This window comes from Theobroma cacao, chromosome 6, assembly GCF_053813885.1.
Source record: "Theobroma cacao isolate CCN51 chromosome 6, ASM5381388v1, whole genome shotgun sequence".
Lineage (NCBI taxonomy): Eukaryota > Viridiplantae > Streptophyta > Magnoliopsida > Malvales > Malvaceae > Theobroma > Theobroma cacao.
In genome coordinates this window covers 30,661,571-30,683,537 of record NC_142644.1, presented here as the reverse complement: position 1 = coordinate 30,683,537, position 21,967 = coordinate 30,661,571, and the positions used below count along the sequence as shown (strand labels likewise).

Below are 21,967 nucleotides of genomic sequence, written 5' to 3'. Positions count from 1 at the left end.
AAAGCAAAGCACAGAGAATTTTTTTTTTTTGGAAAGGTAAAGCACAGAGTATTTTAATTGCATTGATTTTGATTTGTGAGAGGATGCCAGCTTGTCTCAGGTCAACGGCCTTCTTTGCCATGCCAAAATTTTGAGCAGGGAAATTTCTGAAAAGGAAAGGGTAAATGGAGGAGTATCCGAATATTTACCTTACTAGTTAGTACATGATTTTTTTGTCTAAAAAGTAAGATTTAAATTTTTTTATTAATTATTAAAAAAATAATAAAAAAAATGTAAATGGAGGAGAATCTTTTCAGAGTAACTGCCATAACGACCAGGGTTTGGAAGAACTGGAAATGAGTGCTAACTTTCTTTGGGAAAAACGGGGGAAATGGGAAGTGGTCCTTTGATCTGTTTATGGCCCCAAGGCAAGTGACCCATCAGTCTGGGTCAAATCTTCCTAAAAGGATAGTCCAACTCCAAATAATTATAATCCAGTTCAAGTAGAAGTTCAAATAGAATTTGAGCAGTGGTTACCACTCGTGACAGGTTTGGTAGTGATTTTTAGAATACCTATTACTCGAACTTAATATAAGGTGACAATATCTAATATCTCAACCCATTGAATGTGTTGACCCCATTAATAAATTAAATTTAATCTAACAGCCGTCAACTGATTTCATTAACAGGATCAAAGTTCAATGTCCAAAATCTCTATTCCCTTTGTTCAAATGTAACAAGAATATCGACGAGATTGTTTTGTTAACGGGGCACGAACGTAAAATGTTATTAGCAATACTTGTTTATAGTAGTACTTACAATGTTTTAATCAAGAACTTTCCTTAAAAAAAACAAAGAAGACATTGCCAATGCACCGGTACATGCGCAGCAGGCTGATAAAAGGTTCTGGTCAGGTCAAGGTGTCCAGTGTATCCTCAGGCTTAAAGTGACGCAGCAGGCGGAAAGCACCTTCCTGGAACTACTCCGAGTGTAGTTAAACTTTGCCAGCGTTTAACTTATCTCCCTTAAGTTGTAGCCTGATTCAGTGATTTGCCTTCTTTTTCCCTTGAATTTTCCATTTGCTTATTAGCAAATAATCAACCGCCTGTTGACTTGACTTGTACCCCTAAAGGTCGTGGCCATTGCATAAGTAGGACCATTCAACTGTTTTTTACATTCTGGTCAATTTATTGCATATCCACATGGTTTCCGAGTAAACTCTATAAGAAATTCATCAACGAGTATCATAGATTTGACTCACCAGAAACTTCTTGTTAGAATTTCTATCTCATACTAACATTTAAGGTATACACCTGACGGTAAATCTGCAGTTGAGCCAATATCGCGGTGTTGCAAAGACTAGAGAGACAAGATATGGATCATTCCAGTTCTACACAAACCATTCCTTTGTTTTTGCTTTTGTAACGACTCAAGTTCAATCACTGGCCCAATAATTTTTTGAGCATAAATTTAAGTTTAAGCTTTTGAAGGCTACGTGATTTAAGTTCAAAAAATTACTGAGTCAGTGATTGGACTTGAGTCATTCCAGCTTTGTTCTTTTCTATTTGGCATTCATGATCTTGCTCTTGCTGATCCTCCCCACCCACTTTGTTCAGACAATACTAGCAACAATTTATTGAATAGTTCATTCCGAAAATCTCAACAATCTCCTTTCGTTACTAACCTCAGGGGCTTCTGTCTCCAAATACAACCATACCTTATGGGAATGGCACTGATAGAGGTTATGGTCAGTACATGTGCCTCGACTATGTTTCATATGAAACCTGCCAAGACTGCATCTCTATTGCATCAAAGGCTATCATGTATCTTTGCCCAAACAGAACGTAAGCAGTCATATGGGAAGAATATTGCCATTTGCGCTACTCAGATATTAATTTTTTTGGCCGATTGAATGTAGCAGACAATTTTTGCAACGATGATACTATTAACATCTCTGATCCTGTGCACTTCCATTCTATGGTAGAGAACAAGCTGCGACATCTTACCAAAGAGGCAGCCTTCAATTCTTCAGGAAATATGTATGCTGCTAGAGGAGAATCATACACAGCAGATGACACCCTGTAGGCTATGGTGCAGTGCAGCCGGCACTTATCCCCAGATGACTGTAACAAATGCCTTGAGGCTGGCATTAAAGATGTTTCTTCTGAGTGCTATGCTTCTCGTGGGGCGCGACTACTTAGCCGCAGCTGCTATCTTAGGTATGAGTTATATGCCTTTTATAATGGGGCCAAAGACACCTCTGTTTCCACAAAAAAGGAAGAAGGTATGCAAATTTATTTTAATTTAAGAATTGATTACATGAACCTGTTAATAAATAAATAAAATCCTCTAAAAGTGATACTAGTATTTGCTCCCTCAAATTCAGGCGGAGGAAGGAAAATATGGATGATTGTAGTTCTTACAATTAGATCAGCGGTTTTAGTGATACTGCTACTGGCTTCCACCATTTACTGCTTTGCAAGGAAGGACGGAACTAGGAAAGGTAAGCATAGCAATTAAAAGTTATCCTCTCAAACCCAAGCATTCTTTTTCTCCTCTTTGGAAGCTTTTAGATGCAGACTTTTACTCTTTGTTTTCATGTCCCAGGGAAGGAAAAAATTCTGAGGAATCAAATTCAACTACACAATATCGGCGACCCTGAGAACACAGATTTGCAGAATCAGTGTTTAGATGAGCTGAGGGCTCATGACTCTTATTTTGATTTGGCAATCATAAACCCAGCTACTGATAACTTCTCTGATTCAAAGCTACTGGGACAAGGTGGTTTTGGACCTGTTTACAAGGTAAGAGAAATTTCTATCAAATACTTGACAAATTGTCATTATTGATATCTAAAACAAAAATTAAACTATGTAAGATGCCTCTTCTGCAATTTAAAAGAAAACAAGTTTGTTCATTGTAGGGTGTGCTACCTGATGGAAAGGAAGTAGCAGTCAAGAGGCTTTCAAGCTTCTCTGAGCAGGGCACTCTGGAGTTCACAAATGAAGTCCTACTGATTTTGAAACTTCGGCACAAAAAACTCGTCGGGCTTCTGGGTTTCTATGTGGATCAGCAGGAAAAGTTGCTTGTTTATGAATTTATGCCCAACAGCAGCCTTGATGTGGTCCTCTTTGGTCTGTTCTTAACTCCACATTTGCTTTCAGCTCTTTGTTTTGATCCCTTTAATCTAATTAACTCTCACAATGTTTACCTGAAACTTGTTTTTGCATCAGATTCAAAGAAACGTGCACAACTCAATTGGAGCAGACGTCTTAACATTATTAATGGAATTGGAAGGGGAATTCTTTATCTACATGAGGATTCACGGCCTAGGATCATCCATAGGGACATAAAAGCTAGTAATGTGTTACTGGATTGTGACATGAACTCAAAAATCTCAGATTTTGGAATGGCAAGAATCTTTGCAGGGGCAAATAGCGAAGCTAATACAGCTAGAATAGTCGGAACATAGTAAGCCGCTCTTCTAATTTCAATTCATTTCCTATAGTTAACAAGGCTGTTAAGGTAAATGCATTACCATGCCATGGATTCCATTGAAGAGAATCCCACTAGGCCAAAGCACATAGCCATATCTGCTCAATACTTGCTTTTCCAAGCTTATAGATACCTTTCTAAATCTAGTTGTGTTTTTGCAATAGTGGATATATGGCTCCGGAGTATGCCATGGAGGCATTATATTCGATTAAGTCTGATGTTTTCAGCTTTGGGGTACTCTTGCTTGAAATAATTACTGGCAGAAAGAATGGAGGCTTCCATCAATCAGAACGTGTGCCAAGCCTCGTAGCATATGTAACTATTTTTCTAGCTTAGTTACCTGCATTTCTCTTCAACGTATTAGTACTGCTAAAAAAGGTGGTAATAACATTGGATAATGTTGCAGGCATGGCATCTATGGAATGAAGGGAATCCCTTGGAATTGATGGACCCATTACCAACCGATGGATGCCCAGATGAATTTTTAAGATTCATCCATATCGAAATGTTGTGTGCTGAAGAAGATGCATTCAACAGGCCCTCCATGTCATCTGTTGTGGTAATGTTGAAAGGTGAAACTGTGACATTACGCCAACCTCAACAACCTGCCTTCTCTATGGGAAGATTTGCTGAGCATCATCAGATGCTGGCTCAAAGTTGCTTTGTCAATGGTTTAACGATTTCAAATATTGCACCTAAATAACTGACCAGGGGCTGGTAGTACTGAAGAAGTGGTGTGACTATCTTTGGGAAAAACGCGGGAATTGGGAAGTGGGCATTTGATCAGCTTATGGCCCCAAGGCAAGTGACCCATCAGCCGGGGCTAATTTTCCTAAAAGGATAGTCCAATTCCAATCTTTCATAGCCACGGTTTTCTAATTAAAATGGATAATGAGTAGCCTGTAATTAGGGGCCTTGCATTATCCAATTCAATTAAAATAAAATTAAAATACTTATAATGAAGTTTGCATAGAATTTTAGTAGTTATTACTCATCACAGGTTTTTAAAGTACTTATTACTTGAATTTGATTGTAAATAATAATTTTTAATATTAAAATTTAATTTATATAAACTATGTTTTGTTTAAATTTTTTATAATTAATGTAATACTTACTAAAATTCATTAATTATTCGAAATATGATTTTGAACTTTCATCCATTTTTTTGTATGAACTAACTTTAATTAATTTATTTAATTTTCCTAAGTAATATATAGAAATAGATTTTAAATTTATTTTAATAAAGTATTTAACAAATTCAAATATTTAACAAATAGTGTTTTGGGATATTTGAGTGTGGGTTTGGATGACAATTTCAAAATTTAATAGAGTATTTATAAGATATGTGTAGCCTATAAAATAATAAAGTCAGGAAAGGATATTTACAAAATAACATGTACCTTCTTTGTTAACATTCATAGTTCTAAATTGATTAGTTTTAAAGGCGGAAATAACAAATTTCAAAGAAATTAAGATCAATAAAAAAATGAATTAAACAAAGTCAAATTTAGATTAATTTACAAAAAAGTATAATATGCAAGTAATAATCCAAAACTTTGATTGAATAATGTAATAAAAGTATAAAGGTTTATTTGAATTTTTTTAAATAATATAAGAATTTTTTTAGTTGTTATGCCATGTTTATAATATACCTAAAGGAATATTCAATGCCAGTGGCAGTCACTGGCCTAGTTTCTACATCAGAAACCAAGGCAACAATTGATTGCCTAAGCAATGACCATGGTGCAAGTAGTAAATACTATATTTTTGTTAGTATCCTTGCTTTACACGTAACCTATCAATATGAATATCAATGGTCCCCGGCGTCATACTCATGCTTGAAATTGTTTTTACATGACTTAAACCTGGCAAAGTAGCCTCTTCTTCTGCTGTCCAAGCTCAAGGCAAAGCATTCATAATCATAGTGATGGTAACCTTGGGAAATTCAAGATCAAAGTTGAATGCAAAAAGGGTATTGGCTAATGGAAGATTTGGTTGAGTAGAATAATATCAAAGCAGTGAGGACATAGTGTGTTTGGTCAATTCCTGTCTATATCAAAAGTCCCTGACGCTTATCCATTAGTAATTTGTATTTTGCGTATACTAATTCAGTTTGACTATTATTTATGTCGAATTCGGGGCTTACTCAAGAAAACCATAGAACCAGTAACTACGTTTAAGCCCCGTTCATAGCCATACAATGACATGGAATCTCTCTTTATCCATGCCTTAGTGTCAAAGTCGCCCTGTCATTTTATTCTTCCGTTCAGGCAATTGATAAGCTTTCCTTCTCTTGTAAACTAACGCAGTTGCTTGGAAAATAACCAGTTACTTGTTATTATCATCGTAACCATTGGATGTGGTGACTCAAAAAATTTAAATTCAAACTATTAATAACGATGAACTTAAATATTGACAATACGTTTATATATGATATGAGATCGAGTATTACAATCATTTTATTGATTATATGTTTTCTCGATATTTAAAAAAATAGACTATTTTAATTGAAATTAGAGGGAATAGTTATTAACTCCCTCGGACATGCTTGAAAAGTCTTATAATGAAACGATTAATTCCTACCATTCCATTAAGCATTTTATTATCACTGACCTCTGAGTCAATCTTTACGAATGACGTTTAACAAAAATTATAGGGGTAATTGTGAGTTCGAGTCAGAGTTTGCCAAAAATACTGAAGTCTTCGTGAATTTCCAGCTTCACAGGGGAAGTTTCCTTGTGATGTTCATGAGTTTAACCATACCTAAAATTTGTGACCACAAGTCGTTTTAGAAGAGGAAATGCCCCGAAGAAACAGTTAATGACCTTTCTAATTAAGTCCACTTCCATATTTGCAGTTCTTAAGCTAAAAAGTAGTAGTGCAAAACATACTCCAAAGAAAAAGAAAAAGAAAAGTGGGCAATTATGCACTTTCAGCTATGCTTTTGCTGATCTTGAGGCTGTTCATGCTCTTTAACGAAGTCTCCCCAAATCTTCTCTTCCCTTTTTGCTCAGACAACACAAACTACACAAGTAACAGCACATTTGAAAACAACCTTGAGCGGGTTCTTGAGGCATTACCTTCCAATACTTCAGATACCGGCTTCTACAGCACCTCTATTGGAGATGGTGCTGATCAAGTCTACGGTCGAGCACTTTGCAGAGGAGATGTCAACACTTCGTTATGTCGAAGTTGCATAGAGAATGCTAGCCAAGATATAATGAACCTGTGCAAAACTGAAGAATCAATTGTCTGGTACGATCTCTGTCAGGTTCAGTACTCATTCCAGAACAGTTCCTTGATGGTTTATACCGGAAAGTATCCTGAATCAAACAAGCAGGAGACAAATATATCACATCCTGATCATTTCAATGATGTGTTGACGTTTTTAATGAACAACATCTCGACGGAGGCAGCATCCCTTTCCAAGATCATGTTTGGATTTGGAGAAATAAAGTTTAATAAGAAGGAAACAATATATGGTCTCGTTCAGTGCAGTAGGGACATTTCTGGTAGTAATTGTCAAACTTGTTTAGATTCAGCCCTTGGAGATCTTAAAGCCTGCTGCTATTCTCGTACAGGTGGAACTGTTCTGAGCAGGAACTGTAACGTGAGGTTTCAAATGTACCACTTTTATAATGCCTCAAATTCTCCATTAATATACCCGAGATCTGCAGGTACAAACATGAAAATCATTTTTCTTTCTTCTTTGAAACATTGAATCTTTGATTAATTACATTTAAGTTGGATAGGACCAGGTTTTCTTTTATCTTATTCTCTTCCACTTCCATCTGTTACAACACTTGGTGTTTCAGGACTATTTCAATTTTCCTCTCCACCACCTTCAGCTCATCTTTTTACTTATTTGCAGCACTTTCTCTTTCCCTATCACAAGAACCCTTCTACAACACCCTTTTATTTTCTGTGTCCATTCTTGAATAGCTCCTCTGTGCTTTCTACTTGTTGGCATACAGCTCACAAACTCAAAAATTAATCACTTCAATCAGACAATGGAAAAATGAAAAAGAAAATAATGAAAAGTCAGTACCACGTTTTACAACAATATTCAAATTTTCGACCTAAAAGAATGCTTCAATCATTGCTTTTCAATCATTCCAAACTGAGTGCTAAAATTGGATTTTGACCAAATTGTTTGCACTGAAAACAGGGGATAAATGGAGCAGTGGGATCCTTGTGGCAGTAATATGTGCAACAGCATTGGTTCTTGCGCTTCTGATTGGTACTAGTGTTGTCTATTGCCGGTGGAAGAAAAGGACACAAAAAGGTAAAATGCTGCAGAAATGGCCAACCATCTTATCTTGATAATATATATTATCTTATCTTAATTATGGATGTTTTTAGGTATGTTTTGTTACAGCAGGTGTTTGTTGTCACTATACGGTTGGATAGCAGAACCTTTTTGGGTTCTGCCCTATTATCACTTGAATGATCTTTTCTTGGCTATGCCAAGGTCCTGTATCATTTTACATGATGCTAATAAAACTTGACCTTTTGATGGAGCAAAAAATATTATTTTCAGTAAAATGAAAAAAAGAATGAGATATGAAAGAAGACTTTATTTCTTTTGCAGATGAGGAAATAAGCCAGAAAGCATTGTTATATGAATTGGCAAGCCCAAGAGGAGTAACCATTACACAAGAAGGCGAGTTGGTAACATCTCAAGAATTTCCCTTCCTTGATTTACCCACTATAAGGGAAGCTACAGATGATTTCTCTGATTCCAACAGGCTTGGACAAGGTGGCTTCGGCACAGTTTACAAGGTATCCAAGAGTTATGACCTCCTTTTTCTGCAGAGTTTATTATGACTTAAGTTTTGTTTATGTGCCTGGATTGATGTCTCGTGTCTGAATTTATAAATTAAATTCAACTGTTCAAGGGTGTGCTAGCAGATGGGAAGGAAGTGGCAGTTAAAAGGCTGTCGAGGAGGTCATGGCAAGGTTTGGAAGAGTTGAAGAATGAAGTCATACTAATTTCAAAACTTCAACATAAAAACCTTGTCAGGCTATTGGGTTGTGGAATTGAAGGTGAGGAAAAGCTGCTCATATACGAGTTTATGCCAAACAAAAGCCTTGATTTCTTCATCTTTGGTATGTACCCTTTATTCTTCCACAGTGGACTAGAACGTCTCATGTGAATCTTTTGGTTTATCAAATTATCTTCAATATATATATTTTTTTAAGATCCGGAGAAACGTCCACAACTTGATTGGAAGACATGCAGTGAAATTATAAGTGGAATTGCTAGGGGACTTCTTTATCTTCACGAGGACTCCCGACTTAAAATCATTCATAGAGATCTAAAACCCAGCAATGTATTGCTGGACCAAGACATGGTTGCCAAGATATCAGATTTCGGCATGGCAAGAATTTTTTGTGAAAATCAGAATTCAGCTAACACAAAAAGAGTTGTGGGAACATAGTGAGTTTGCATTTCTTAAATCTTTATTCTTGACCCTTACTTGATAAATACTGAAAGAGAAAAAAATGGCTGGTATTTATACATGAAACAGTGGATACATGGCTCCAGAATATGCAATGGAGGGATTATTCTCTGTGAAATCAGACGTTTTTAGCTTCGGCGTGATAATACTAGAGATTCTGTGCGGGAAAAAAAACAGTGGCTTTTACCTAACGGAACATGCCCAAACACTTCTTGCATATGTGAGTTTACCTGTTTGTCAAAATTAAAGTATCCCTCCATCAGTTCAATACTGTATTGTGTCTAAAAATTATTTGTGTGAATTCATTGGCAGGCCTGGCGACTATGGAAAGAAGGGAAAGAACTGGAAATAGTAGACCCTTGTTTGCTGGATTCATGCTCAACACCAGAAATCAATAGGTGCATTCATGTCGGGCTTTTATGCGTGCAGGAAGATCCAGCAGACAGACCCACCATATCTGATATTGTGGTTGTGTTAGGAAGTGATACGCATACAATTGCTCTTCCTGAACCAAGGAGACCTGCATTTTCCGTTGGCAGAGTGGTTGCAGTTGATCAGTCTTCAACGAGAGATCCATCAGTAAATCAGATGACAATATCTGATATCTCAGCCCGTTGAATGTATTGACCCCAGTAACAAATGAAAGTTAATCTAACAGCTGTCGACTGATTTCATTGATAAGACGGAAGTTCAATGTTCAAAATCTCTATTCCCTTTGTTCAAATGTAACAAGAATATCGATGAGATTGATCTGTTAATGGGGCACGAACGTAAAATGTTATTATGCCAAACTGTTTACATGCACTGGGATAATTTTCTGTTTCTTTTTGGATAATCTATGAGACCTACAATTGTTTGCTTCCAGCTAAATAAGGTAAAAAAAAACTATCAAATCACCTTAATTACGAGAAAATGCCTTAATTAAAGAAGATTAACGATTACATCTTTCAACACATTAATGCATGACATTTATTATCTGAGTTTCAGTAAATTTTGTCTCACATGTATGCAAGACATAATTAATAGTAGCAGTACTACTTGAAACCGGTAAATGGGCAGCAGGCTGATAGAGGGTTCTGGTCAGGTCAAGGTATCCAGTACATCGTCGGGCTTAAAGTGGTGAAAGGGCGGAAAGCACCTTCCAGGAACTAACACAAAGTGTAGCAAACTTGACCAGCATTCAATTTATCTGCCTTAACTTGTAGCATGATTTAGTGATTCTACCTTCTTTTTCTCTTGAATTTTCCATTTGCTTATTAGCAAATAATCAACTGCGTGTTGGCTTCACTTGTACCCCAAAATGTCGCAGTCATTGTTTAAGTGTGTCCATTGGTTTTTTTTTCCACATTCTTGTCAATTTATTGCATTTCCTCATAGTTTCCCAGTATATTATTAAAGAAATTCATCTACGGGTGCACTTGATTTGACTTTCACTTGACAGTTCTTGCTCACCAGAAACTGCTTGTCAGGATTTCTATCTCATAGCAATATTTAAGGTATACACCTGAAGGTTAAGCTGCAGTTGAGCCAATATTGCGGTGTTGCAGAAACTGGTGAGACAAGATATGGGTCATTCTAGTTCTACAAAAACCATTCGTTTGCTTTTGCTTTTGCTTTGTTCTTTTCTATTTGGTCTTCATGATCTTGCTCTTGCTGATCCTCCCTACGCACATTGTTCAAACAACACTAGCAATAATTTGTTGAATAGTTCATTTCAAAATAATCTCAACAATCTCCTTTCTTTACTACACTCACAGGCTTCTATCTCCAAATACAACAACACCTCTTATGGGAATGGCACGGATAGAGTTTATGGTCAGTACATGTGCCTCGACTATGTTCCATATGACACCTGCCAAGCCTGCATCTCCGCTGCATCGCAGGCTATCGTGAATCTTTGTCGAAACAGAACGGAAGCAGTCGTATGGGAGGAATATTGCCAATTGCGCTACTCAGATATTAATTTTTTTGGCCGATTGAATGTAGCAGACAATTTTTTCCAAGATAATGTTATTAACATCTCTGATCCTGTACACTTCCAATCTATTGTAGAGAACAAGCTGCGAGATCTTACCAAAAGGGCAGCTTTCAATTCTTCAGCAAATATGTATGCTGCTGGAGGAGAACCATATACAGGAGATGACACCTTGTATGCTATGGTGCAGTGCACCCGAGACTTATCCCCAGATAACTGTAGCAAATGCCTTGAGGCTGCCATTAAAGATGTTTCTTCTGAGTGCTATGCTTCCCGTGGGGCGCGTCTTCTTAGCCGCAGCTGCTATCTTAGGTATGAGTTATATGCCTTTTATGAAGGCGCCGAAGACTCCTCTGTTTCCACAAAAAAGGAAGGAGGTAAGCAAATTTATTTCAATTTAAGAATTGGTTACATGAATCTCTTCATAAATAAATAAATAAGTAAAATCCTCTGAAAGTTATACTAGTATTTGCTCCCTCAAATTCAGGCGGTGGAAGGAAAACATGGATGATTGTAGTTCTTACAATTGGATCAGCGGTTTTAGTGATACTGCTACTGGCTTCCACCATATATTGTGTTGCAAGGAAGAAAGGAACTGGAAAAGGTAAGCATCGCAATCAAAAGTTATCCTCTCAAATCCAAGCATTCCTTTTCTCCTCTTCCGAAGCTTTTAGATGCAAACTTTTACTCTTTATTTTCATATCCCAGGGAAGGAAAAAATTCTGAGGAATCAAATGCAAATACACAATATTGGCGACCCTGAGAACACAGATTTGCAGAACCAGTACTTTGAAGGTTTAGATGAGCTAAGGGCTCATGACTCTTATTTTGATTTGGCAACCATAAACTCAGCTACTGATAACTTCTCTGATTCAAAGCTGCTGGGACAAGGTGGTTTTGGACCTGTTTACAAGGTAAGAGAAATTTCTATCAAATACTTAACAAATTTCATTATTGACATCTTAATCAAAAATTAAACCTTGCAATGTGCCTCTTCTGAAATTTAAATGAAAACAAGTTTGTTCACTTTAGGGTGTACTGCCTGATGGAAAGGAAGTAGCTGTCAAGAGGCTTTCAAGCTTCTCTGAGCAGGGCACTCTGGAGTTCACAAATGAAGTCCTACTGATTTTGAAACTTCAGCACAAAAACCTTGTCCGGTTTCTGGGTTTCTGGGTTTCTGTGTGGATCAGCAGGAAAAGTTGCTTGTTTATGAATTTATGCCCAACAGCAGCCTTGATGTGGTCCTCTTTGGTCTGTTCTTAACTCCACATTTGCTTTCAGCTCTTTGTTTTGATCCCTTGAATCTAATTAACATCTCAGAGTGTTTGCCTAAAACTTGTTTTTGCATCAGATTCAAAGAAACGTGCACAACTCAATTGGAGCAGACGTCTTAACATTATTAATGGAATTGCAAGGGGAATTCTTTATCTACACGAGTATTCACGACTTAGGATCATCCATAGGGACATAAAAGCTAGTAATGTGTTACTGGATTGTGACATGAACCCAAAAATCTCAGATTTTGGAATGGCAAGAATCTTTGCAGGGGCAGATAGCGAAGCTAATACAGCTAGAATAGTCGGAACATAGTAAGCGGCTCTTCTAATTTCAATTCATTTCCTTAAGTCAGCAAGATTGTCAAGATAAATGCTTTACCATGCCATGGATTCCAGTGAAGAGCATACCACTCTGCCAAATCACATAGCCATATCTGCTCAATACTTATTTTTCCAAGCTTATTGATACTGTTTCTAAATCTAGCTGTGTTTGTGCCGTAGTGGATATATGGCTCCAGAGTATGCCATGGAGGGATTATATTCGATTAAGTCTGACGTTTTCAGCTTTGGGGTACTCTTGCTTGAGATAATTACTGGCAGAAGGAATGCAGGCTTTCATCAATCAAAACGCGTCCCAAGCCTAGTAGCATATGTAACTATTTTTCTAGCTAAATTACTTGCATTTCTCTTCAATGTATTAGCACTGCAAAAAAAGTTTGTAACAACATTGGATATTGATGCAGGCATGGCATCTATGGAATGAAGGGAATGCATTGGAATTGATGGACCCATTATTAACCGATGGATGCCCAGATGAATTCTTAAGATTCATCCACATCGGACTTTTGTGTGTCGAAGAAGATGCATTCAACAGGCCTTCCATGCCATCTGCTGTGGTAATGTTGAAAGGTGAAACTGTGACATTAAGCCAACCGCAACAACCTGCCTTCTCTGTGCGAAGATTGGGTGAGCATCATCAGACGCAGGCCCAAAGTTGCTCTGTCAATGGTTTAACGATTTCAAATATTGAACCTAGATGATTGACCGTTGGAAGTCCAAGGATGCCTTGCTTTGACAGAAATTACATATTTTCTTTGGATTTTTAGATTTCTGACTATTCTGAAAATTTAAAACAAGTAAAATAATATCTGATAAAATTGGCTAAGCTATGAGTTTTATTTATGTGGTTTAAATCTAAGTGCGGGATTGCATTGATTTTTATGTGTACGCTATTTACTTGTCTCGGGTCAACGGCCTATTTATGTGTACGCTAGTTACATTGAGAGAAGTATTGAACATCACTGAAATGGTATTTTTGTACTTTTTTTTGTACTTATTCTTTTACATGCTTTGAGCCAATCAAATATCTTAATTGCATAATACTCAAAATTTTTTTTGAATTATTCAAAAAAATTTAAATAAATCTTTATTTTTTATTTTTTATATTGATGTAAATTTTTTTTTGCATAATACTTATTCTTTTTATTTATTTTTTTTGAATTATTCAAAAAAATTTAAATTTATTTTTTTTTATGTGTACGCTATTTTTTATCCTTCTCTTCCATGGAAAGGCCCAGCTAAGTGAATTTGGTCAAGTCCTATAGAATTGCTCATTGCTCAGGGTATTATGCATCTACATGCATGAGGATTCTTGCCTTTGAATTATTCACAAAAATCTTAAAACAAAAAAAGTTTTATGAGTTAAACTCCAATTATAAGAGGAGCTTGCTCGTCATCATCCTCTCTAATTTATGTGGGTGGCACATTCTTAGTATATATTCGTAACATTTGAACTTTTATCTTATATCATTTGATTAAAAATTAATTGCACTTACTAAGGTGTTATTTTAAGAAAACATTATCATATACATTAAACATATATAATTAATTAATCTGATAATTTTTAATATATATTGACAAAATACTTGTATAATTAATAGTTATTCTTAAATTTCTTATTAACAAAATCCTTGACCAAAAAAAATTATAACTAGAATCATTAATTTAGAAGATAAAGTATAATGTATATATTTTAATTTTTGTTATATTTTGTTTGCATTTTATTTATTAGTATAGATTTTAGCTTTTCTATACTAATATAAAAAACCCAAGAACCACTATCTTTTGTTTGCCTTTTATATAACAAAATCTTTTGCTTGTCGGAAGTTTTTTGTACAGGGGCTTCATCTTCTTGTCTAGTGCTGCCATTAGCTTTTTGAGCAGTCGCTTCTCTTTTGTAGGTGTAGAGGGTTTCTTTTTCATCAAAGCTAATCTCTTTATGTCAAGAGGAGTCCTTTACCACTTTAGTTCAAGATTTGTTATAGCATTTTAGCTTTTGATTAAATAAATCCAAATATCGTGACTAATGATGGTTCGCACACCAGCATGGACCTAAGGGGATGACGTCTGACCTATTTCCCCATGACCACTCAAGTTCCTTTTTGTTTTTTTAAATGGCTGTGGCATTTCTTTAGTCACGATTAACTCCTCTACCTTTCCAAATTCCAGGTCTACTCCTTTATATTCCCCACTTATCCCCATCAATCTTTCTTTTCTAAAAGGAGTTCCTTGGGGTCGTGTCTCGCAGTATTCACACTTATTTTGTCGTTGAGTAACCACACACCATTAAGCTTTCATACCGCCCTCCTAGCATCCTCCATGTGCCTGTACTTCACAAGCCCAAAGCACCTTCCCCTTTTTGATTTCCTTTTGGGTATGAAGACATCAACTACGTCCCCATAAATTTATTGGTATAGATAATTAGATAGAATATTCAACTATTGGCATCATGCCATGCAATTGAAGTAAATCATCTTAGAAATTTCCAGCACTTTACATTAAGCTTAAGATTATTGATTGCTTTCATAACTAGAATCTCCGGAGCGTGGAAAATTTCGCTGGCCCAAAAATATTCAGTTACCAAATACAGAAAAAAAAATAAGCAATAAAAAATCCAAATATCTTTTTCTCCGAGTGTTAGTGATTATATTTTTTTCTTTGAAAGGCAGTGCTATTAACATCGGTGCTAGTATTTCATCCATAGTCTCAAGTCTTTTGGATTAAGACTATTGTTGGCATCAACCTAACCAGAGCATCAGAAGAAATAGAACATTTACACATTAATCTGCTTAAAATGTTAGTGATAATATTGACGGAGATTTGAGTGACTAGTGTGGGTTCCTGGAAAGAGACTGCCTTATCCTTTCTTTAGTTTGTCAGTCAATGGTAGGACCGGTCACCGAAATACAACCACATTCAGGTCAAAAATTAAATATCAATGTTCATTGGTTGATTTTTTAAAGATATCTGAAAAAATTTATGCTAAATCTGATGAAGGATGATGGCATATATTGGGTAGAATCTCAAGATCCCTGAAATTTTCTCTGTAATTTGTTTTTCATGCATGCCCTCACTCTTGCTTTCAAAATAAAAGGTTTGTTTGTTTAGTTTTTTTCCTTTTAAATGCTCTTAAATTAATGTATTATTTCATTTAACTCATCTTTAAAAAAATTATTCAACAACTGACTGGATGGTAGGTGAATTCAGACGAGATACTACTATATGTTCTTTTTGTACTGCAGGTCACGAGACAAAATGGCAACGGAATCTTCAAGAAAACTGTTTCTGATATTCTTCTTTCCAGGGCTCACATCCCTTGTTACTCTTACCATTGCCATTGATCCTTACTTCGAGTCTAGATGCGCAAATAATACAGGAAATTACACAGCTAATAGTGCCTACGAACGCGACCTCAGTAGCCTCTTCAACGAAATCTCCTCTACTACAAAATTGAATTCTGGGTTTTTTCACAGTAAATTTGGCGAAGTCAACGCCATTGCACTTTGTAGGGGAGATGTTAAGCTAAATGTTTGCACTAGTTGTCTCAATGACACTATTTCTGAGATGAAGGAGCGTTGTCCTCGCTACAAAGAGGCCATTGGATGGTCTGAGTTTTGCATGTTACGCTACTCAAGCAGAGACATCTCTGAAAGATTGGAACTTTCTCCTGAAGCTTGTATATACGATTTAAATGATGTGATTGGTGATCGTGATGCGTACATTCAAGAAGTGGTAATGTTGGTGGATAATCTGCGTAGTAGAGCAGCAGCAGGGGGTACTCTTCTCAAGTATGCAGCAGATAACTCATCGCACGGTGCTTATCAAATGTTGTACGCTCTTGTGCAGTGCACACCTGATTTGTCTAAGCAAGACTGCAATGATTGTCTAGAAGGGGCAACGAGAAAGATTCGAGGTTGCTGCACTGGGAAGAACGGTTGCCGGGTTCTCCTACCCAGCTGTAACTTAAGGTTTGAGTCTTACCCCTTTTCTGATGCAGCACCTGCTATTCCGCCTCCGCAATCACCCTCGGATAATCAGTCAACAGAAGGTAGAGTATCAAAGTAATTTTACGTATTTTCAATTCGGATCAGGATTTCTAGTTAATAAGCACATATTATAGAATATAAAAATTTTATTGTGACATTTATTATGCCTAGTTATAATTAATACTCTTATTATCTTTATAATTGTATGTCCACTTTTCAAATAACATAAAGTTTTAGAGATGAAATCAAGTATTTTGATTTTTACTTCACAAATTTTACTCTTTAAGGTCACACAAAAGTTAAAAGGTCCTACCTGAAATTAGTGTTCCAATGAAACTATAACTAATGTTTAACAGATGATTGGTCAACAAAAAGTGGAGTATATATCAAGGTATTCCATTTCTAGGTTAGGATTCTAGTTAATAAGGACAAATTACATAATATGAAAATTGGGATAAATTTTATTTACATTTCTTGTTATTTCAACTTTTTCATGTAACATTTTGTGATTTTTTTTTCTTAATTAGCATCTCGTGGATATATTTTTTTCTCAATTAATATCTTGTGACAATCTCTATTCTCACAAGAGTTTAGGTGTTAATCTTGACAGTAAAATTATCAAAATGCCTTCAATCAAAGTTAGCTCATTTGTTCACATTTTAAAGTATTATTATGTAATTGTATTGAAAAATTAATAACCTAACTCCTCATGGGAATAAATGTTATCCACAAGCTACTAATCAAGAAAAAAAATATCTATAGGGTTTTAATTAAAAAAAATACCATAGGGTCCCATGTGCTAATTGTGACATTTTTTAATGAATCTCCACCTCTTAAATTGCTCAAAGTTTTAAGAATGAAGTAGTTTCTTCTTTATTTTACAAAATTTACCTTTAAAGTGACATAAAAATTTTTTATTTAATTTGAAATGGAAGAAATAATTATTTTCTAAGCATGAGAAAATTAATCATTTTTGTATTTATTACTCCTTTCCGGGTAAAATACAAAACCCCTTCAATGGTACACTTCGGCTCATCTTGCTTCAAATTACATTGTTAGTCCTTTTGACCATTCATTACCATTAATCAACAGTTATTTTATAAATATGAAAAGTCAAAATTATTCTCAAATAATTAAAAAAATAAAAAATATCATAATCTAATTTAATTAAATAATAAAAATATTTTTTATTCAATATTTATCAACTTAAAAAATAAAAAAGAAAGTTGTTTTAATTTTGATATATCTGTTTTAATACTCAATTTTAACTTTCATAAGAACTTTACCAAATTTTACTTAATTAAGAAAGTTTACTTAAATCTTGCCTTTTTTTTTGTTTATCTTGCCATTTTATCTTTTAATGTTCAAGTGTTTACTTTATTTATCAAAATTATGTTTGAATGACTAAATTATCTGTAGAAGAATACTAACATATTAAAACTCCAAAACTTTTATGTAAATATATCTTTTTAATTTTAGAGAAGAGAAAAAGTAAACTTTTTTTTAAATGGGAAAAATATATAACCAATTATATTATAATGATAATAATTAATGTTTATAAAGTTTATGCAATATGGGGCACAATCTTACATTTTGAAATTGAAAAATGAAAAACAAAAGTACAATGTTTAAATCGAAAAACTAATGGTAACTAGGACTAAAGCTTTAATGGGAGTAGACTTAGACTTTTTTTTTTTTTGCTCAACCAATCAAAGATTTCATTGATAATGAAAAGAATTACAAAAAGTAATAACTGCTACTCAAGAAGAGCAGTGACGCTGTCGGTTAAATAGACTAAAACAAGATGACTCTTGTCAAAAAGGACCCCACATCATGAAACAAAAAATAAGTAGAGCAAACTGAGATAGAAAAAATTATCAAAGATGAAAGGATGCCCCTATCCTCTATATTGTGACAGCATCAAAGAAAAAACAAACACACCATAAACTAAAAGAAGTAAATTATGTGAAGAAAACATATTTGAAAAAAAAATAGAACAACTTTCTTTCGCATGTAGTCATTCAATCATAATTGAAAATGTAATTATTATTTAGTTAAATTAAATTATAATATTGTTTTTATAATTTTTTTAAGTCGATGAATGTTGAATAAAAATATATTGTTATTATTTTTTAGTTAAATTAAATTATAATATTGTTTTTATTTTTAATTATGTAAAAATAATTATAACTTTTCATATTTGTAGATAACTGTTGACTAACTATAATGAATAATCAAGCTTTAAGCTTTAATAATTAATGGTTGCTGCATTTGGGAGAGGGGATGCCGGGTTCTTTGCTGTAACTTACGGTTTGAGTCATGCTTCTCCCTTTTTATGTTACAGCTGCTGTTTCGCCTCTACAATCACCCCCGGGTGATCGGTCTACAAAAGGTAGAGTATCAAACTATTTTTAGTTTTTACGTTTTTATTTTTCAATTCGGGGTCAGGAATTCTACTTAATACGTACATATTACAGAATATAAAAATTTATTATGACATTTATATAAATTATATTATACTTAATTATAATTAATACTTCTTTCATTTTATATTTTCATTTACTTTATAAATGACACAATTTTAGAGATAAAATGATGTGTTTGGTTTTCTATTTTATAATTTTTACTTTATAAATCAATGTTTTTTAATAACGCTGCAACTGATGTTTCGTGGTTGTGAACTAATTATTGAAAATGTAGGATCGTCAGTTGTGTTTGTTTTGTAATTAATGAAAAGAAAAACATTATATATAATCCCCAAGCACTTCGCAATTCGCATACCAGAAGCGCACATTCAATATCGCTATGGTCTTGTAATCAAGACTCTTATGGGGGTGCATATGATTGATGGTGGGGTGGATGCATATATTTGTCTGTGCAAAGAGCATTTTCGCCTACTAGCAAAAGCCCAGTCCCTATATTGATGAGAATAACAATGAGCTGATTTAAGAATATGTTCCCTTAATCAGAAGAAAAAACACAAAAGAAATCAACTTGGATTCCGCTTGGTGCAAGTTTATCAGCGACTCTTGGGCTAGCATTATTTTCTGCCTGCGGTTTCTTCATCTGGAGAAGGAGAAACATTCAGGGTATGCACGGGATTAATCTTGGCTTAGCGTTATAAATTTGTGTTATATTGTCATGTTAATCACATTTTGGTTTTATTACAGAGGATAAAGAAAATAGTCAAGAAGTTCAATTACTGGACTTGGTACGGGGAAGTATTCCCAATGAGCACTCCAGCGAAAATTTTAGTGGAGAAAATGTGTCGAGATCTCAAGAGTTTCCTTCGATTCAATTGGATATGTTACATGCTGCGACAAATCACTTCTGTGATGAAAATAAGCTCGGGGAAGGTGGATTTGGCCCTGTGTACAAGGTAATTATAGTTAGGAATTTTTATGAGTTAATGCATGATTAGGGACTGATACGAGTGAACAAAGTATGTTAATATTTCAAAGTCCTGAGGCATTTTGCAGTTGACATGGGATATTTTACATAACTTAATCAATTTTTCTAGGGTACACTAGCAGATGGTAAAGAAATTGCAGTTAAAAGGCTCTCAAGAACTTCCGGTCAAGGGCTGCTTGAGTTCAAGAATGAAGTCATGTTAATTGCCAGATTACAGCATAGAAATCTCGTAAGGCTCTTAGGATGTTGCTTAGAGAAAAACGAAAAGTTGCTGGTATATGAATTCATGCCCAACAGAAGCCTTGATGTTTTCCTGTTTGGTTTGATCCTTCAACCTTGAACTTTTTACCTAACAATACTGCTTTGTAAATGAAGGGTGAAAAACTTAACTGGTCATTGGCTTTTGCTTCCCCGCCCCCCTCCTCCCTATTTTTATTTTTGGCCTGTTATTAGATTCAAGCATGGCTGTGAAACTGTCTTGGCAAAAACGATTCAACATTATTAAAGGAATCGCTCGAGGTATCATGTATCTACATGAGGACTCTCGACTTAGAATTATCCACAGAGATCTTAAAGCAAGTAATGTTTTACTTGATCATAAGATGAATCCCAAAATTTCAGACTTTGGTATGGCAAGAATTTTTGGTGGAGATCAAAACCAAGCAAATACAAATAGAGTAGTTGGAACATAGTAAGTCTACATATTCTTCTCAACTGATTCCCTATTAAGCTTATGGGGTTATATACCTTTTGTAGTTTGACATTTTTTTATTATTCTTTTTTGACATATCATCCCTCTTGATTACAACCAAGCCACAAACAATTCATCATTGAGGCATCTGATTAATATTGATTCATAGTAGCACAATGTTGGATGTTCATATCTAATATTGATTCTCTGTTTCTAAAATTTTCTATGGATCATCTAACTCTATCGTTTATCTTTTCTTCATTGCTTCTTTTGAACTGAAACAGTGGATACATGGCACCCGAATATGCTATGGAAGGACTTTTTTCTATCAAATCTGATGTTTTCAGTTTTGGAGTTCTTTTGCTGGAGATCATAAGTGGGAAAAGGAATAATGGTTTTCATCTATTAGAGTGTGGTGAAAGCCTCTTGACTTTTGTACGTTTTTATCCTTTCTTTCTCTTCAAAGATTAGATAAATCTCCGCCATGCTAATTTTAAGTAACAATTGTAGGCATGGAAACTATGGTCTAAAGGTAAAGGAATGGAGCTAATAGATCAGCACTTGGTGCAGTCATGTGTTGCCGCTGAGGTGCTTAAATGCATCCATATTGGGCTATTATGCGTGCAAGAAGACCCGGCAGACAGACCGAGCATGTCATCTGTGGTTGTCATGTTGGGGAGCGAGATCATACCAATTCCTCGACCAACAGAACCTGCATTTTCTATTGGACGTGTTGTTGCAAAACCAACTGAACCCACTTCAAATGATAGAATCTGTTCTGTTAATGAGGTTACAATTTCAAATTTGTCGCCTCGGTGATTAAATAGTGGGTGCATCTTCCTTTATTTCCTCTTTTTTTTTTTTTTTTTAAATTCACAGTTTTTTTTTTTTTTGGGTTTGAATGTACATCCATAAAATTACTACACTTTTTCAACAAAACAATGGGAGATGTTATTTCGTTTTATCTTCGTAGATGGGGGATCAGAACAGATTGTTGAGACCGAGGAGTCCACTATGCTCTATAAGAAAGTGAGCTTTCCGGGAAAAAAAAATCTGAATCCAATGTCATGAATTTTGCAAAAATTTCATCAGCTCAACAAATTTGTGTAAGGAGAGTTGCCAACTAAAGAAATAAGAATGGACCTGGATCATGGGCTTTCTCTAGCCTCCACCTTTTGCCCAAAGGGCACTAGGTAAATTCTATCAAGCATATATTTAGATGCCTAAGACTCCAATGAGATTAAATTAACATAGCCTGTAAGGACCACAAACTTTCAAACAGAGGCACAGTCGCACAGAGCAATCTAAGGAGCACCAACTTTGAAACAGGAAGAAAGCTTGGAGAACGGGGT

At 35.1% G+C, this 21,967-nt stretch overlaps 2 protein-coding genes and 2 pseudogenes across 6 annotated transcripts; all 4 read left to right on the top strand.

Moving 5' to 3' along the window:
• Positions 1-370: 370 nt before the first annotated feature.
• LOC148762295 (cysteine-rich receptor-like protein kinase 10) lies at positions 371-4,230 on the top strand (annotated as a pseudogene). Its single transcript, XR_016027174.1, has 8 exons — positions 371-407; positions 1,669-2,263; positions 2,366-2,482; positions 2,587-2,783; positions 2,903-3,113; positions 3,213-3,450; positions 3,639-3,789; positions 3,881-4,230. The product of XR_016027174.1 is annotated as a cysteine-rich receptor-like protein kinase 10 (transcript).
• A 2,094-nt stretch (positions 4,231-6,324) lies between these two features.
• Positions 6,325-9,764, top strand: LOC18597074 (cysteine-rich receptor-like protein kinase 15). 2 transcript variants are annotated; one of them, XM_088807331.1, is made up of 8 exons: positions 6,325-6,986; positions 7,056-7,151; positions 7,643-7,759; positions 8,066-8,256; positions 8,373-8,583; positions 8,677-8,914; positions 9,006-9,156; positions 9,249-9,764. In XM_088807331.1, the coding sequence occupies exons 1-8, from the start codon at positions 6,413-6,415 to the stop codon at positions 9,552-9,554; spliced, it is 1,884 nt and encodes a 627-aa protein (XP_088663457.1). In that variant the 5' UTR covers positions 6,325-6,412; the 3' UTR covers positions 9,555-9,764. The 2 variants fall into 2 exon arrangements, with proteins under 2 accessions (XP_088663457.1, XP_088663456.1); XM_088807330.1 differs by having other exon boundaries at positions 6,325-7,151.
• A 731-nt stretch (positions 9,765-10,495) lies between these two features.
• LOC148762294 (cysteine-rich receptor-like protein kinase 19) lies at positions 10,496-13,353 on the top strand (annotated as a pseudogene). The gene is made up of 7 exons (XR_016026975.1): positions 10,496-11,288; positions 11,399-11,515; positions 11,620-11,825; positions 11,944-12,162; positions 12,263-12,500; positions 12,690-12,840; positions 12,932-13,353. The product of XR_016026975.1 is annotated as a cysteine-rich receptor-like protein kinase 19 (transcript).
• A 2,129-nt stretch (positions 13,354-15,482) lies between these two features.
• Positions 15,483-21,628, top strand: LOC18597073 (cysteine-rich receptor-like protein kinase 6). 2 transcript variants are annotated; one of them, XM_088807793.1, is made up of 9 exons: positions 15,483-15,621; positions 15,770-16,575; positions 18,858-18,905; positions 19,483-19,602; positions 19,684-19,892; positions 20,034-20,244; positions 20,378-20,615; positions 20,900-21,050; positions 21,126-21,628. In XM_088807793.1, the coding sequence occupies exons 2-9, from the start codon at positions 15,783-15,785 to the stop codon at positions 21,432-21,434; spliced, it is 2,079 nt and encodes a 692-aa protein (XP_088663919.1). In that variant the 5' UTR covers positions 15,483-15,621; positions 15,770-15,782; the 3' UTR covers positions 21,435-21,628. The 2 variants fall into 2 exon arrangements, with proteins under 2 accessions (XP_088663919.1, XP_088663920.1); XM_088807794.1 differs by having other exon boundaries at positions 20,900-21,030; positions 21,126-21,285.
• Positions 21,629-21,967: the final 339 nt, after the last annotated feature.

What these genes read in the sequence shown, in the direction of transcription:
- LOC18597074 (XM_088807330.1), top strand. Translation starts at nt 6,413, where the DNA reads ATGCTTTTGCTGATCTTGAGGCTGTTCATGCTCTTTAACGAAGTCTCC. An exon ending in GCTTCGGCACAGTTTACAAG is followed by an intron (nt 8,257 to 8,372) that starts GTATCCAAGAGT and finishes CAACTGTTCAAG; the next exon opens with GGTGTGCTAGCAGATGGGAA. An exon ending in AAAAGAGTTGTGGGAACATA is followed by an intron (nt 8,915 to 9,005) that starts GTGAGTTTGCAT and finishes TACATGAAACAG; the next exon opens with TGGATACATGGCTCCAGAAT.
- LOC18597073 (XM_088807793.1), top strand. Translation starts at nt 15,783, where the DNA reads ATGGCAACGGAATCTTCAAGAAAACTGTTTCTGATATTCTTCTTTCCA. An exon ending in GGATAATCAGTCAACAGAAG is followed by an intron (nt 16,576 to 18,857) that starts GTAGAGTATCAA and finishes TTTATGTTACAG; the next exon opens with CTGCTGTTTCGCCTCTACAA. An exon ending in GATTTGGCCCTGTGTACAAG is followed by an intron (nt 19,893 to 20,033) that starts GTAATTATAGTT and finishes CAATTTTTCTAG; the next exon opens with GGTACACTAGCAGATGGTAA.